The sequence below is a fragment of the Phoenix dactylifera genome, unplaced genomic scaffold (assembly GCF_009389715.1).
Source record: "Phoenix dactylifera cultivar Barhee BC4 unplaced genomic scaffold, palm_55x_up_171113_PBpolish2nd_filt_p 000143F, whole genome shotgun sequence".
Classification (NCBI taxonomy): domain Eukaryota; kingdom Viridiplantae; phylum Streptophyta; class Magnoliopsida; order Arecales; family Arecaceae; genus Phoenix; species Phoenix dactylifera.
Window position 1 is genome coordinate 1199605 of NW_024067698.1, and position 15527 is coordinate 1215131.

Below are 15527 nucleotides of genomic sequence, written 5' to 3' on the forward strand. Positions count from 1 at the left end.
CTATTGTCAGCAATTCCCAAGGAGCATGATTTAGATATTTTCCTTCATGTTTCTACTTAGAGCTACATCATTGCTTATCAACTTATATCTATAACATGATTCCAGTGTAATTGTAATGTTTGCAAAACCTATTCATTGGTATTTTAAGAGGTAGTTTATATCCTAGCCCATAGTTTTGCAAATAAACCCTCAATCACAATAGAAAGTCGTACGAATATATATGGCTTATTAGCTTGGCATTTTTTCGCTATCATGGACAAGCATGACTAAATTTATTTATTTTTGTATTATCCACACCTGAGTATCTTCTTACGTTCGAGCAAATTTCATAAATCAAGGAAAAGCAAATTGGTAGCTATTATGCATTCTAAATTTTCCCTAAATAATTCACTCAGCTCTCGTGTAAATATGAATTAAAAAAATTGTTGAACATTGTAGCTATTTTTCTTTATGTTGTGTTCCTTCTGGTTATGGCTTTTTAATTCATTTTAAAGCAAGAGAAGTTGAAACCAACCATTGACTTGAACAAGTGCATCTTCTTATTACACTATTGGCATTCAGGTTGATTATTATAGGACAGCAGAAAAAGATTTAAAAAAAAAATAAAAAAAAACAAAAAAGAGAAGGGTAAAATTACCCTCCGAACAACAACGTTGAGAGTTTTTTTTTTTACGTTAAGGAAACTTATAACTAGATTGCTTGAGCGGACCTTGTTAATTTGGAGTCATGAGAAAAGTTGATGAAGTTGTAACATGCGACCTCACAACTTCATACTTAGCAATGAGGATAGATGAATAAGATTCCACTCATAGTACTTTTAATTAAAAGAGTATGAAATACAAAAGAGGTGTATATAGTGGAACAAAAAGATTGATAAAAGATCCCTGAGGTAATGAAAAGTTTTCTTGCTTCCTCTTTTTCTTATCTCAGCGAAAAAACAAATGTGGGTATCTTGCTTCACACTTTTCATATTCTACTGAATTTTTTTTTTAAAAAAAAAACTAATACGTGGTGGATCATGTCATCATAGGCTTTTCTTTCGTCTTGTGCTTTAGAAGTCTGGTTCTATGGAGCAGGAAAGAGGTTAGATAGATCCATTGGCACTCAAAAACATTCAATTTTTAATATGAAAAGGAAGAGAGTGCTGCCTATTGTTTAAAAAAAGTGACTATTAGAGAAGAGTAACATGAGATGAGGGGGCACTCAAATTAATTTATGTTGGAACTGGATATAACATATGATTTTCTATAGTTATACAAATATAAGATGGCGAACAAGGCTTCCACCACTATAAGGTTTGCAGAGGTTAGATGTACACAATCTATCCTCATTTTCGTAGAGAATATTTTTGTTTCAAATCTAGGATGCTCAAGTCATAGTAGAGCAATCTTACTATTATGCTAAGATTTATCCTTTTATTCAAATATAAATATACAAAAAAAATAAAAGAAAACTTATACTTTGCTCGTCTAGTTTAAAGCTACTTGTCCGTGTATGTATGCGAATGGTTGGAAGTTACTCTACACATGATAAGAGGTGTAGAATTTTATCATGGCTTTATGAGTTACACTCTCAAACCACGAAAAAAAGCAAAAGGAAAAGAAAAGAAAAGAAGAGCTGTTGTAGCTGCAGGAATGGCACAGTACATGTCTGGATAAGATTTTCATCAACACTCTCATGCATATTCACATACTTTATGATAATAACAATAGCTAATTAATAAATTTGGCCACTCCTAGTATTATCTTTTGGGCTAGAAACCCCTTCGCACTTATGTATTTAAAATATACAACAGCTTAGATATATTCTCCCAGCAAATCAACTAGTGTTATACTTGATAAAATTGAAGAGGTAAGATTTTTATATAGCGACAATTCTGAGACATTTAAATGTTGAAATCTTTTCGTCCAATGGCGGTGCATTGTGGTGTGCATCCTTAACATGTATAATAGCGTAAAATTGTTAGCAGATAGACTATATATATGCGATGCCTCCATTGTGACGTGAAAAACACGGCTTTGTTATGACTGAATATATACAATTAATAGAAAGGGAAAAAAAGCTAGAGATCACTTGACAGATCACCACTTAGTTCATTGGTTCGATATAGAAGTTGATGATTGGCTAAGCGATAGGTGGGCCTGACGGACCCTTTATCCCCCTGTGTATTGCACCAGTCCCGATTGCCATATTAGCTGGTAAACTGGGTGATAATTAGGTGGATGATTGATTGATTGCAACACTTAAATAGAAATTCTGCGAGGAAGATAATGCTCCAACTGTAGAAGAATAAGCACTCCATTAACTTCGATTCCTTGAACCACTAGAACACTCCAATTCTAATCCCCAAAATCTAATACGTATCGTTCGAGGGTCTCAAAGACCATGCTCATGCTGTGGTGACATCTGATGATGAAGAATATATTGGTGTAAATCAAGAACAATCTTACCAAGGGAACAGACTGCGTTCAATTTGGCTCAATTTGCACAATTGTACCAATGACAGAGCTTGCTTAGCTGATATCCTATACGCAGTCAAACACCTTCAGGCTTGGGTAGTGTCTAAAATCCACATATCAACCACACTTGTCTAAAATCTACCATATCATTGGGAGGAAAACCAAATGATAGATAGCGTAGCAAATGATATCACCTACAAGAGAGGTCGCACCGGCATTTGAATTTGTACAATCTGATCGATGGATGTTCCAATCAAGAAGACACATGTTGATCCCTATGGCTGCAATTTTGAGAGCTTGTAATATGAGGAGGCTTGCATCCCTCCAACCATTCAATAAAGGATGGTGGATTAGAGTTGTGACTTCCAATTCAATAATTATTGCAGTTATTATAAGCTATAACAAAATTTATTACTTGGCTTACCCTTTTTTATTATTTGTTTTGCCCTAATCTTTTTTTGAGTGGTTAATGGAGTGGAGCTATGGCATCACTTTTTATCATACTTATTGTTGTGACATGATTAGAAATGTTGTTTGACCAGGCTTGACTAAATATCAAATTTTTAAGAAACTAATTCCATTAACTTTTTTTTTTAAAAAAAAATCTCAACGGCTCCGAAGTAATTATCCATTGAACCAAGTAAAGTTTTGTTTTGCTACCATGTCTGCTTGCTAGATTTTTCCACAGATATTTTTCCTAGATTCTCTGAACTGCCAAAAGGCTGACGAGACACTGTCATTCTTACCTAAACCGGCAGAAAGCTCTGAAACACATGTGAGCTAAGATTCTTCCTGTCCAAATCCATGAGGGACATACCCACCTAACAATATGAATGTATCGGAACCTCCATTGATCCTTGAATAGTTTAGAAAGAAGGTGCGACAAAGAGAGCCTCAAAAGAGGAGAAAAGCTATGAAGCATGCATGGGCTTGATTGCTTGGACAAATGTTTTTTTTTTTTTTTGGTACAACGGCGGCGCACACCTTATGGGTGTGAATGCTTAGACAAATGTTTCAGCCAATTATCCTGGTGGTTGATTTGAGTCCAAAAGTTGGTTTCGTGAGGGTCTGCCATGGGGATTTTGGAGAGGCATCATTAAAAACACTCGGGCGTCGTCGTCGAATACTTCTATCACATGAGATCACGAAAGACTAATATTTGTATTCGTATTCGTCAAAAAAAAAAAAAAAGATATAAATGCAATTCATCATTCGTTGTAGTTGTAGTTGTAGTTGTAGTTGTAGTTTTTTTCTTATTAAATGTCGTTGGATTATATTCTATGCCTAGAATTCTTGTTCAAAACTGGTGTCAGAATGACATCTACCATAAGAGGACCCAGCTTGGATCTGACCTATATATATCAAGTTCGATGCAGGTCCACTAATTCAAGAATCTATCCAAAAAGGGTTCATCATTTTGCAATTTATTGCCGAAATTATTAGATCGAAATTGGCAAGTCACTTGGCTAATATTATTGCCATTCCCTGTTGGTTTGGCCATGCATCAAGCTAGCTTATAGTTGATCCAAATAACCTGCACTGTCAATTGATATGGTTGAATCTTTAAAGGGTTATCCCAACATCACCCTATAAAACTATGGAAGACAGAATGTTTTAGCATAATAATCTTTAAATCGTGAGGGGGCGACATTGATAAGGGGTGGAGGTCAGAGATTATTGTCTTTGAAATTTTTGAATTCCTAGAAGACATAAAACAAGATATAGAATAATGTAAACTATCGTACGTGTGTAAAGTTGGATGATACCACTCCAACTAAATCAAGTCCATCAGCACTTGCAAGATATATCATGCAAGGTAGGGTAATCCAATGGCGCTTCACAATCTTCGTACAAAAAAAGTAATTTTTTCGATAAATTTCATTTTTATGAGTACATAATTGGCACGTCAGAGAGTAGAGATGGAGGAATTCGAACTTTGAAAGGCTCGGAAAAGCTTGTCAAGCCCCCAATTCCCCTTTTTTTTTACTTTTTAATCTCAAAAAGAAGGTAAAATCCACTATTTATCTTGGTTCTAAAGTTGGAACTGAAAACTTTGGTTTGTCCCAATCTAGTAGAAGGCCAAGTTGATCAAGCATGGTTCCATTGGAGATGGACGGAGTAAATTTGAGTTCGAACTATCAACAATCAAAATATAAGAAAAGATTGTAAATAAAATATTAAGCAATGAGCATAAACTTTACCATATCTCCCTCATCTTGCATGAATTGTAAATTTATGATGTCTTGAGCACACTGAGTAAATCTGATCATCTTAAACCAATCTGGTTTTTAAGTATGGACTATGGAGTCGTACTTGGACTTCCTCCAAGTAGTATTATCTTGGGCTTTGATGTAGAATCTGAAGGCCCATTTGGGTTTGCATTCTGATTTCTCTCAGGTTGACCTAAATGACCAAATGCTCGCATAGTAATTTTTATGCAGGCCCTTTTCCAGTGCCGTCAGCATTGGTCCTTCAGCCAATCCAAGAATGCAGAAGGAATGGATTCACAGAAGCAAAGTTTATACTTCAAATCAACTTCAAGGTCTTGTGTAAAAATATGCATGCAAGCTTTTGGATCATCGCCTTATCCTCTGAATCGCCGCCGACAAATCTTTGAGCAAACAAAGATAAACTGAGAAGTTGCATCCGAAAATCCATCTGTTGGTCCACTGGGTTCATTTTCAGCCAAAGGTAACAAAGAAAAATTTCCAGCTTGTCAGGTTTGCTGTGAATGCACTATTCATCCTTAAAATATGCTGCGTTCGAAGAATTTGGAAGAATATTCCACTAATTTCATGAATTCTCTACAATTGTACAAGGTTTGGAATATTTCTTGCTATAACCTAACTAAGCCTTGATTCCTCCTGAGTTAAAATTTGATGAAGAAGGAAACAGTTGAATCTTAGATAAGCATATATCTTTTCCCACTATTGGTTCAGTACAAGTAACATTAAATATTGCACATAGAACTCCCTGAGAAAATGTTGCATATAGAAAGCCAAATATGGTGTTAAGCAAATTAAAATTGCTAAGGATTAGTTTGCCTTTGCCAAGCTCCCAAGATTCATTATAGAGAATGACTCCAGAGAGCTGTTTGGTTGCCTGCCTGTTTTTCTGAAATAGATTATTATAAAATATGATTCTCTATAAAAAATGTTTTAAGGTGTATGTTTCATAAAACTTGTTTTTAAGGTGTTATGATTTGCCGGTTTTGAAAAAATAGAATTAAATAACCACTTTTATAAAACTTGTTATTCTTGATTGTTCTATAAATTTGTCTCAGTAAAATTCATTAACCAAACGGCCCATGCAAGTAACATCACATTCAACCAGCTGATAAATGACAGGGTTGCTGATGTCAAACTCCAACGGCAGGGCTGAGATTAGTTTATGTCCCTATGCTCCATGAGACAGGCCTATTTGCCCTATAAAATTAACCAGTCCAATTGAGGAGGGCTGGGATTATCACACCAAAAGTAGAGCTGAAACCAAATCGAATATGGATCGAATATCGGTATATTCGTATCGATATTTATTTGTCTTACGAATACAGATACGGATATGGATATTAATCGGATGCCAAAATTTACAATCATATTTGTTTTAAACTGATACGGATATAAATTAGATACTGAAAGTATGGATATAAATATAGATGTAAGTTGATAATTAAATTTTATAACTATAGAATCAAAGTATTACTAAGTGGATGGCAAATTAAATTAATAGCATGTTAATATGGATATATATTTTTCTTAAAAGTTTATGAGCTCTATGCAAAATTAAATAGGGTTACAAATAAAGACTAATATTCAGATATGGATCAGATACTTGTTTATCCATATCTATATCCATATTCATTTTTTTTTATGGATATAAATATGGATATATATATTAGTCGGATGCTCAAAGTTTTATTCATATCTAGATAGATTTGAATACAAAAATGAATTCGAATAGCTATTATCCAATCTACTTTCACCCTTAATCAGAAGGCATATTATAATGGCAAGGGCTAACCAAGTGGCCTACCGAATTTGCGTCGGAGTGGACGCATTTGGGGTGGCCATGAGCCCAAATACTGATTTTTTTTGATCCCTCTCCTGGCCTATGTTAGTTAGCAAATCTTAGAAGGTGCACATGAGCATGTCATCAAAATTTGTAGCTGATCCATATTGAATTTGGGATTGGGGTTTTGATCCAGATCTGTGCATGTGCTTGGTAGCTAGAATTGGGCATGTCATGTTGCATAGCTTGGCTAATCCAGACACTTGGACTAACTATAATGTAACTCTTTTAGTTATTTGTGTCTATTGGTAAAAACATGCTTAAAAAGGCTGAAACTACAATCATGTCTTGTAAGTATCATTCTTATAGATTGCACTCTACACAATATTTTTGTTTAAAAGGGAGAGAAAAAAAGGAATTGCATCTTTTGATTTGTTGCTGCCAATTTCGAATCGATGACGTGGGCTGCTTGCAGGAATTTGCAAAGCAACAAACAAGTTTAGAGAGCTCGCCGGATTATCTCCGGCTAAACTCTCCAATTGCTTAACTCAAAAGAGATTGTGTGTGTGTGTGTGTGTGTGTGTGTGTGTGTGTGTGTGTGTGTGTGTGTGTGTGTGAAGGAGGTAAAGAGAGTAGAGCTTAGTAATGCCGGTATTATGGATGTTTCCTTCTCTTGTTACCTTTCATTGGGGGGGTCTATTTATAATTAAGATCCCGAACATTTTGAGGATCGTATCATTACAAACTCAGCACCGTGCTGTAACAACCTGTTGACATGGTGTAACAACTCAGGAATGTGGTATAACCACTTGACATATGATGGAATTGTTGGGACCTCGTAAGCATCTGGGCGAAGGGATCGAGCTGTCTCTGTTGCGAGAAGGTACTGCTTGGCTTGGGTTGGTTTGTCTGACCGAATTGAAAGACTTTACCTCTGAAGGTCGGCTATTTCTGGTCTCTTCGTCCGAACTTTCAGGTCAACTAGGGGATCTTTATCACTTTAGAGAATCTCTGAATGTGCCTCAATTGCCATATAAATTATAAGCTGGATGAATCTAATGATGTCGCATCATTTTGGTCACTTATTGCTACATCATGATTTATGAGTTCTCGTTATTAGACTCATGCTCCAACAGGAGAGAGAACCGTCCAAGGATGAAGATACGGACGTCTAAACTGATTACAATCACGGCCAGAAAGTTCTGCACAAAGTCGAGAAAGATAGGGAAGTCGCGGTATAAGCGATCTTGCTGTCTCGAGGGCTATTTCAGTGTTTAAACTTAGAAGACCCTTTCACAGCACAGTAAGCTTTGGAATTCAAAGCCTGGTCAAGCCAAAGATGAATCAACTCAGGCAGCATCTATCTATTAAACGACGTACAACTTCTATTCCGAGAGTTTACAATAAGAGCATCATCTTTCAGTATCCAACGCTAAACCTTTTTCTAGCTAGCGCATGCTCTAAGAAATGGGATGGCAACCAGGGGGTGGGGAAGCAAACATGGCTTTCCTTTGCCACTGATAAAAAGCATATGTGGCAACCTTAAATCATATGGTGATATCTGTCCAAAATCAGGACCAACAACTGGGATACCAGAGCAAATTCTGCTGATATCATCATACCTAACATACTAAACTTTTTTGTGAGTATTGCAGTGATACCTAACATACCATCGAGCATGTTCTTCTGCAGTATCCTAGAGCACGAGAGATATGGTGGAGTTCTCTGGTCCCCTTACCTGACGCGGTGGGCTCAGCGCAGGATCTGTTGCGGGTGTTGAGAGATTCCATATGTAGGCCCAGATTGGCGGTGGACGGGATATTGAGGGCGTACCTGTCCTATCATATTTGGTTGGACAGGAACGCCGGTATTTTTGAGGGGAGGCGGTTGCTTCCGATGATGGTGGTGGACAGAGCGGCGCGACACGCGAGGGAGATTATGGCGGCTGCCACTGTTTTCTTTTGGGATGGCTAGGGACACCTGGGGTACTCCTCACACTGCTTCAGCGCCCCGTTTTGCCCTTGTCCCTTGGGTACCCCCACCCCTTGGCTATCTCAAAGTAAACTTCGACGGCAGCAGGTCATTGGATGGTGTGACTGGAGGGGTAGGTTTTGTGATCAGGGATCACTGTGGTAGGTTGATTGCAGCAGGAAGGCGGCGCACACCAGGGCTTACAGTTATTGGGGCGGAGTTGCGTGCTACATGGGAGGGTTTGTCCTACGCTAGGCAGGTACTTGGCGTCGAGCGGGTGCACTTTGAGGGAGACTCTGCGGTGGTGATCGACTGGATCCGGGAGGCGGACAGGTACGGTGATGGTCATCCCCTAATTCGGGAGACTTGCAGGTTGGCTCAGCTGATGAGCGGTTTTCAGGCTGTCCATGTGTTTAGGGAGGCGAACAGGGCCGCTGACTGGGTCGCCTTTTTTGTAGCTCAGCATTCCGGGGATTTTCTGTGAACGTCTGCTTCAGATACTCCTCCTTTGTTGTCTGTCCTTTCCCACGATGTGGCGGGTTGTACTCATGTTAGATCTATACGAATGAGTAGCCATTTTTTACCAAAAAAAAAAAAACATACTAAACTTTTTCGAATAGCGGGCATTGTGAAGGATTGTTGATCTTTAGTTTTTCCTCCTCGTTTTTTTCTCTCTAGAAGCAAGGTGAAGAGAGGAGAACAAGATCCATTTGGACTGCACCAACCAAACAAACAACTTCTACCCTTTGGACTTGACCGAGCTCACTTCAAAAGCCATTACAGCCACGCCCTCGCACCATGAGGTGAGAGGTGATGCCCTATATACTTGGATCTCTTATCTCGGCCACATGGCTCACATCCTTTTCCTCAGCCATATATCTTAGGCCAGCTCCAGCCCACAGCACATTCAAGAAAGAGAGAGGAGGCCTTCTGAAGACAGCTTGCCAAAGAACCCACCAGTACCAGCACCACAATTGGGATGCTTCTAAAAGGCCCAGTGTCACAACTTAGAACCTCACCCAAAATCACTAACTCGAAGATATTTTTAGATTCCTTAGTTGTGTATGAGTACTCAAGATCTCTTCGACGAATAACTGATGTGGGACTAAACATATATCTATATAGATCCTCCCATACTCTCTTCTTTTAAGCCCTAACGTCTTCGTCAAGCTAAGAATCCAAACCATTCAATTCTAATCACAAGTATCACAATCGGTCCATAGTCAATCTCAAATGAGTCTGTGCTGCAGTATTTTTTAGTTCACATGGGCCGTAAGCCGAATATGCTTTAATACCATTTGTCATAGTCCATAATTTCACCCAAAAAACTAGCAGAAAGATATTATTTGGATTTTTTAATTCCATATAAATATCTAAAATTTTGATGGCGAATGATCTATGTAGAACCAAACACACGTCCGAATACACGCATCTAGTCACTTACCCAGTGAAAAGATAACTACAAAAGTGTAAGACCGTATTTATAAAAATTAAAAAAAATAAAAGGTATGAGACGCATTGGTCATTCATTGCAAGAAAAATAAGAACAAGGACTCGTTGGTATGCTGGTCTACACCTTCCAGAAGAAGGGAATTTGGAGCTACAATCATGTTCCACCGGCACTAGACTTCAGCTGAGCTGTTCCAGAAGAATATATACATATGCCACCGGCACGAGCACCTCTTTTTTTCTTTTTTTTCTGCACTGGTTGTTGGTGTGTTCTGTTTATTGATTTGGTTGTTTTTTCAAGAAATAAAATCTTTGTGTTATCTTTAGGACCCACATGTCAGAGATAAATTTATTCCATTCAGATTTTCACAAGTTGGTTCATTTTTCAAAAAAACCCAATAGTTTAATAATTTATTGGAATCAAGAGGAGAAATAAACAAAATAAAAAGTTGAAGGTCGGATTTTTTTTTTTTTTTGAATGAGCAAAATGATAATTTGAAAGTATGTTCTACTTGAGTCTTTATTAAAAAAATTAATTGATACCCAATCAAACGGACAAACCAAAATAATAAAGATTAGAATGCAAAAGCTTTTTTCTTACAGCTGTTATGCTCATCTATGCATGAATCTTTTCCTCCTCTTAGAATATGTGTTAACATTGATTTTTTCAAGAAATTATTTATTTAACTTTTGTAGTTGCATTTTCCTTTATAATACTTGAGTTGGGCTAAATTTCCACTGGATTTGTTTCACATATATTATTTGAATAAAGAAAATTAATTACTAGATCCAAATATGCTTGAGACTTACACCAAAGATTCTTGAAGAAAATGTATGAGTATTAATTGTAACAAATTAATTAACTTTAGAAACTTAACTCTTGACAAGATATGAATCATCAATGTATATTAGAGTTTTATAACCTCGTATCAATAGTTTATGGCCTTTTTGGCATCGTAGTTATTTTTATATTTTTCATCCCTACAAAATAATAAAATACCACATAAAGATCGGCATATTCAAAATAAAATTTATATATAATTTATTATTTTTTATTTTTTATCTTTTTTGGAAGCAATATATCATTGCTACCAACAACATTCAAGATTTTGCAAATAATTTGAAAACTAAAAAAAGGCTTGACAAGATATAAATCGGCAATGTGTTTCAGAGTTTTATAACCTTGCATCGATAATATATGGCCTCTTTAGCATCGTAGTTATTTCTATATTTTTATCCCTAGAAACTAATAAAATACTACATAATGATCGACATATTCAAAATAAAATCTATATATAATTTCTGTCATTTTTTCTTTTATTTTTCATCTTTCCTTGGCTTGCTATCAGCAACTCTCAAGGTTTTGCGAATAACTTGAAAAATACAAAAGGTTTCATTTATTTGTTCCGTCCAGTTCTATTTTTTTTAGATTTTTTGAAAATAAAAAGAAGAACTTAAAAGCAAATAAGTCCGCGCCTTGAACCAAGTGTAAGTCGTCGTCGCCAAGCTTCGGCCAACCACCGTTAAGCACCCACGGCATTTGAGTTTCCTTCTTTCAGAAAAAATAAAAAAATATTCCAATCCCAGTCTCTCGTGGGGCCTACGATGCGGTGGGTTTGTACGGGCAATACCAAAACAATGATTCATTGAAATCGCTGGGTTTGCCATTCCATTTGCTACTCTGAACTACAAGAGGCCCATAGATTTCTATGAAACTAGGCGGATTGTTAGCTCATTGCAAGCTCAAGCCCGAACAGCAGCATCCCCATCAGTGCTTTTCAGAAAGGAACATATCAATATAATTGTCCAGGCCACAACTTTAACTCATTTGAGATATATCTCGTGTGTATGGGTGTTGTATCGCCATCTGGATTCATAAATCTCATCTTATAGCTCGTTCACAATACAAACAAATAGTGTTTTTTTTTTTTTTTTGGTAAAATAGACATTCATATAGCTTTTACATGAGTACAGCCTGCCAAGTCCGAAGCAATAAAATGATATAAGGAAGAAGAAATCTCAATGGCACTAGTCCAAGAAAACTCTCCAGTGTGCTGAGCAACGTAGGAGGCGACCCAGTCCGCAGCTCTGTTCGCCTTCCAATACATGTGCGCTGTCTGAAAAGAAGCCAAATCCCTAACCAGTCTGCGAGTCTCATAAATCAGTGAGTGACCGTCCATGTATCGATCAACTCTCCATATCCAATCGATCACTATCGAGGAGTCCCTCTCCAGGTATATCCTATCTGCATCAAGTACCCTCCTCGTATGAGAGATACCCTCTCCAGCTGTCCGAAGCTCCGCTTTAATAACAGTCGAACCGAGGGTGCGCCGACCTCCGGCTACTACCAGTATACCCTGATGGTCTCGGATCACAAATCCTACCCATTTATATAGTCCATCTGCCGACATGCCGCTATCGAAGTTAATTTTGAGATGGCCAAGGGGTGGGGGCACCCAAGAGATTTTTTTTTTTTTTTTTACCTCATGCGTTCTTCAGAAGTCCTCGGGAATTCAAGATAAAGGGATTGATTAGCCTTTTGTTCTCATGATGAGATGACGCGTTATGGGAGAGAGCACTCCTCAAAAATTAGTTAAACCTTCTTTTGTGAAATACAATAATGATGCCACTAGTAAAATTCAAATCCTGAAAGGGAGAGAGTTGCCAATTAGCTATTATGATGTATACAAATTACCTCTTCATAGAATTTAGGATGCAGTAGAATGAGGTGGTATTGTAAAAGGGGGACCTACCATCACTCGTGTTATCGATGGTGCAGCTCGTCCACCTAGACGGCAAAACTTAAATTACAATTATTTCTAAAAATAAATTAAATCTATTTATTTATCTCTTTCTTTAACCCAAGCCATTAGGACCAACGCACCTAGTAAATCTTTTTTTTCTTTTTTCGAGGGAGGCAAAGCCATGTAGTCTTTATTAGAAAAAAAGAGTTAACAAAAATTATTTATAAAGAATTTAAAAAAAAACAAAATAATAATAATAATTTTTGTATAAAAGATAGTGATCTATAAGTGAACCTGTTAAACTATTCAACTAGCTAAACAATCTTATAACTAATTTGAAGAATCTCTACATATTCAATATGCAACTATATAAGCTATATATCCTGATGTGAATTAATCTCTTTCTAAAAAGATAGATTAATGTCTCTCAATATCCGACACCAATGTTGCGAGATTATTTTCAAGTTTAAGATGGAGGTCAAGCAACTTCTTTGAACACATATGTTTTCAGATAAGATTTTGCTGTAAAAACTATTGCCTAATCCGCACTAATCATTCTAATTATTTTTACTGACATTAATGCACACAAATCTTAATACACAATTTGTCCTATTCCTTGATTAATTATATATATATAATATCAAAATCCAACATTGAGAGGCACCTCCGGTGGCTGATTGTTACAAGTGCTCTTCCCGGCCAGCCCAGGGAAAGAAAAGGTGCCAATGGATTTTTATTCTGTGTGCCGCTGCCGAATCATAACCGGTAAGCGTACACGTGGCCCCCAGTCCCGTCCATCACACTGGGGGCGCGTTACATCGCCAGCTGGAACGAAGGGCCGATGTGGATGCATCACTTTATATGCGATCCTCTCGATCTCCCTCCAATTACTCCAATCGGAACCCAATGGACGGAAGATCGAACAACCCGCATATAAAGTAACCGAACGGACACTCGTGTTAAAGAATGCAAACCACGCCCGGTAAGCTGTGTCCCCGAGTCGGTGGTCCAATGCAGGAAGCGGTTTGAAGTCCCCTGTGATCGCGTCCCCTCTTTATAAACCCCCGCTCCCTCTCTCCACCTTTCCAAATTGCCGAAAAGAACGAGAGAAACACTCACCTGAAACCCTGATTCCTTCCGTTCCCCTGATTTCGAAATGGCCGGAACCCTAGGTTTTTCTGGATTGAATCCGTGCCCCCATCTCAACTGCCCAAGCCGCCGAACGGCGTGCGGCGCGGTGGCCATGGCGGAGGTGTCGACGGCGGTGAGGCGGCCCAAGAGCTTGTACGAGGTGCTGCGGGTGAAGAAGACGGCGTCGGCCGAGGAGATCAAAGCGGCGTACCGGTCGATGGCGAAGCGAGTCCACCCGGACGTGGCGCCGGCAGCCGGCGGGCTGGACTTCCTGGAGATCCACCGGGCTTACGAGACGCTTTCCGACCCGACGGCGAGGGCGCGGTACGACCTCTCCATCGGGCTGTTCGGATTCGCAGCCGCGGCGCCGCTGCGGTCCCGAAGATGGGAGACGGACCAGTGCTGGTAGGCGATCGACCACCAACCGGCGAGGGTTCGGTTGCGGGGAGAGAGGCCGGAACCCGGGCCGGATATAAGCGCGTGTACGGATCGCATGCGGACCGCCCTTGCGACGTTCGGCATTTAAATGGCCCATCAACATCCAGATCCCCTCTTGGTCAAAGATTAGAGATGACTTCTACCGGGAAAGAAAAAAAGAAATCGATCAATCGAGATGGGGGATTTTTTTGTTCAAAAAAGAAGAAGAAGAAGAAGAAGAAGAAATATACAAGCTCGCAGATGGTGGCGCGAATGGTGAAAATGTATAGGTTCGAGGGTGTTTTTGCTCAACATTTCTTAACTATTTTCCTCTGAAGAAAAGTTTTGGAACCTCCAGAATCCGACTACTAAGATTTGGGAGCTGCAAGAAACTGTGGGGAAAAAAAAAAAGCCCTCGACATCCAGATAGGACTAACTCTCCGTTTGGCTTTTGGTTGGCCAGAAAAAGCTCGGTCAGAAAGTAATTGCTGTCTCTCTAAAAAAATATTTTTAGATAAAATAAAAGTGTTGAATAAAAAAATTAAAAAATATTTAGATTTTGCCAGAAAGTTGAAAAGTTGAACTGCTTCAAATGGAAAGCTCATTTCGATGTGTTGTGAGTGGAATAGTTGAACTGCTTCAAATGGAAAGCTCATTTCGATGTGCTGTGAGTGGAATAGTTGAGATACCAATGAAAGTTATCCTGCCAGAAACAAAGAAAAGTAAAAAGAAGCTTCCTGTTGAAATCATCACTTGCTCGAAAAATTTAAGCTCATAGATTGAAGAGATTTATTTATATATTTTTTATAATTTGTGTACCAATTATTGCAAATGTGCGAAACTCACATGGTATCTCTCCCTATATGTTCTAAACTTAAAATAAAACTAAGAAAACTAAGATCCTGTTTGAGGGAGCTGTTAGTAGTAAGATTTTGGAAGTAGAGCTGTCTGAAGCAGAGCGTTTATAAAAAGTTGTTTTCTGTTTGATAACTACATTTCTAAAGTACTGTGCACTTTAACATGTATTTAGTAAACAAACTGAGAAAGTACTTTTATGTGACAAAATGACCATAAAGGATATTATCGGTATTATACAACAGAGCATAATAAAAAATAATATATATTAATATATAAATATATGATATAATATAATATTAATGTAATGTAATATAATATTATTATAATATAGTACTATATCATTATGTATTATAGAATAATAATATAATATAATATTAAATTATTTAATATAACATATTAATGTATTATGATATAATGTAAGATAATATTATATTTATAGTATAATACAATAATAAATATATAAAATATTATAATTATTAGTGTAAATTAA

At 37.7% G+C, this 15527-nt stretch overlaps 1 protein-coding gene across 1 annotated transcript; it reads left to right on the plus strand.

Annotated features, from left to right (window-relative positions):
* The first annotated feature begins 13874 nt into the window (after positions 1–13874).
* Positions 13875–14171, plus strand: LOC108510699 (chaperone protein dnaJ 11, chloroplastic). The gene has a single exon (XM_017840344.1). It carries the CDS (start codon positions 13875–13877, stop codon positions 14169–14171), a length of 297 nt encoding a protein of 98 aa, XP_017695833.1.
* The last annotated feature ends 1356 nt before the right edge of the window (positions 14172–15527 follow it).

Bases quoted from the DNA above. Each gene is read 5' to 3' on its own strand.
- LOC108510699 (XM_017840344.1), top strand. From the start codon at position 13,875: ATGGCGGAGGTGTCGACGGCGGTGAGGCGGCCCAAGAGCTTGTACGAG.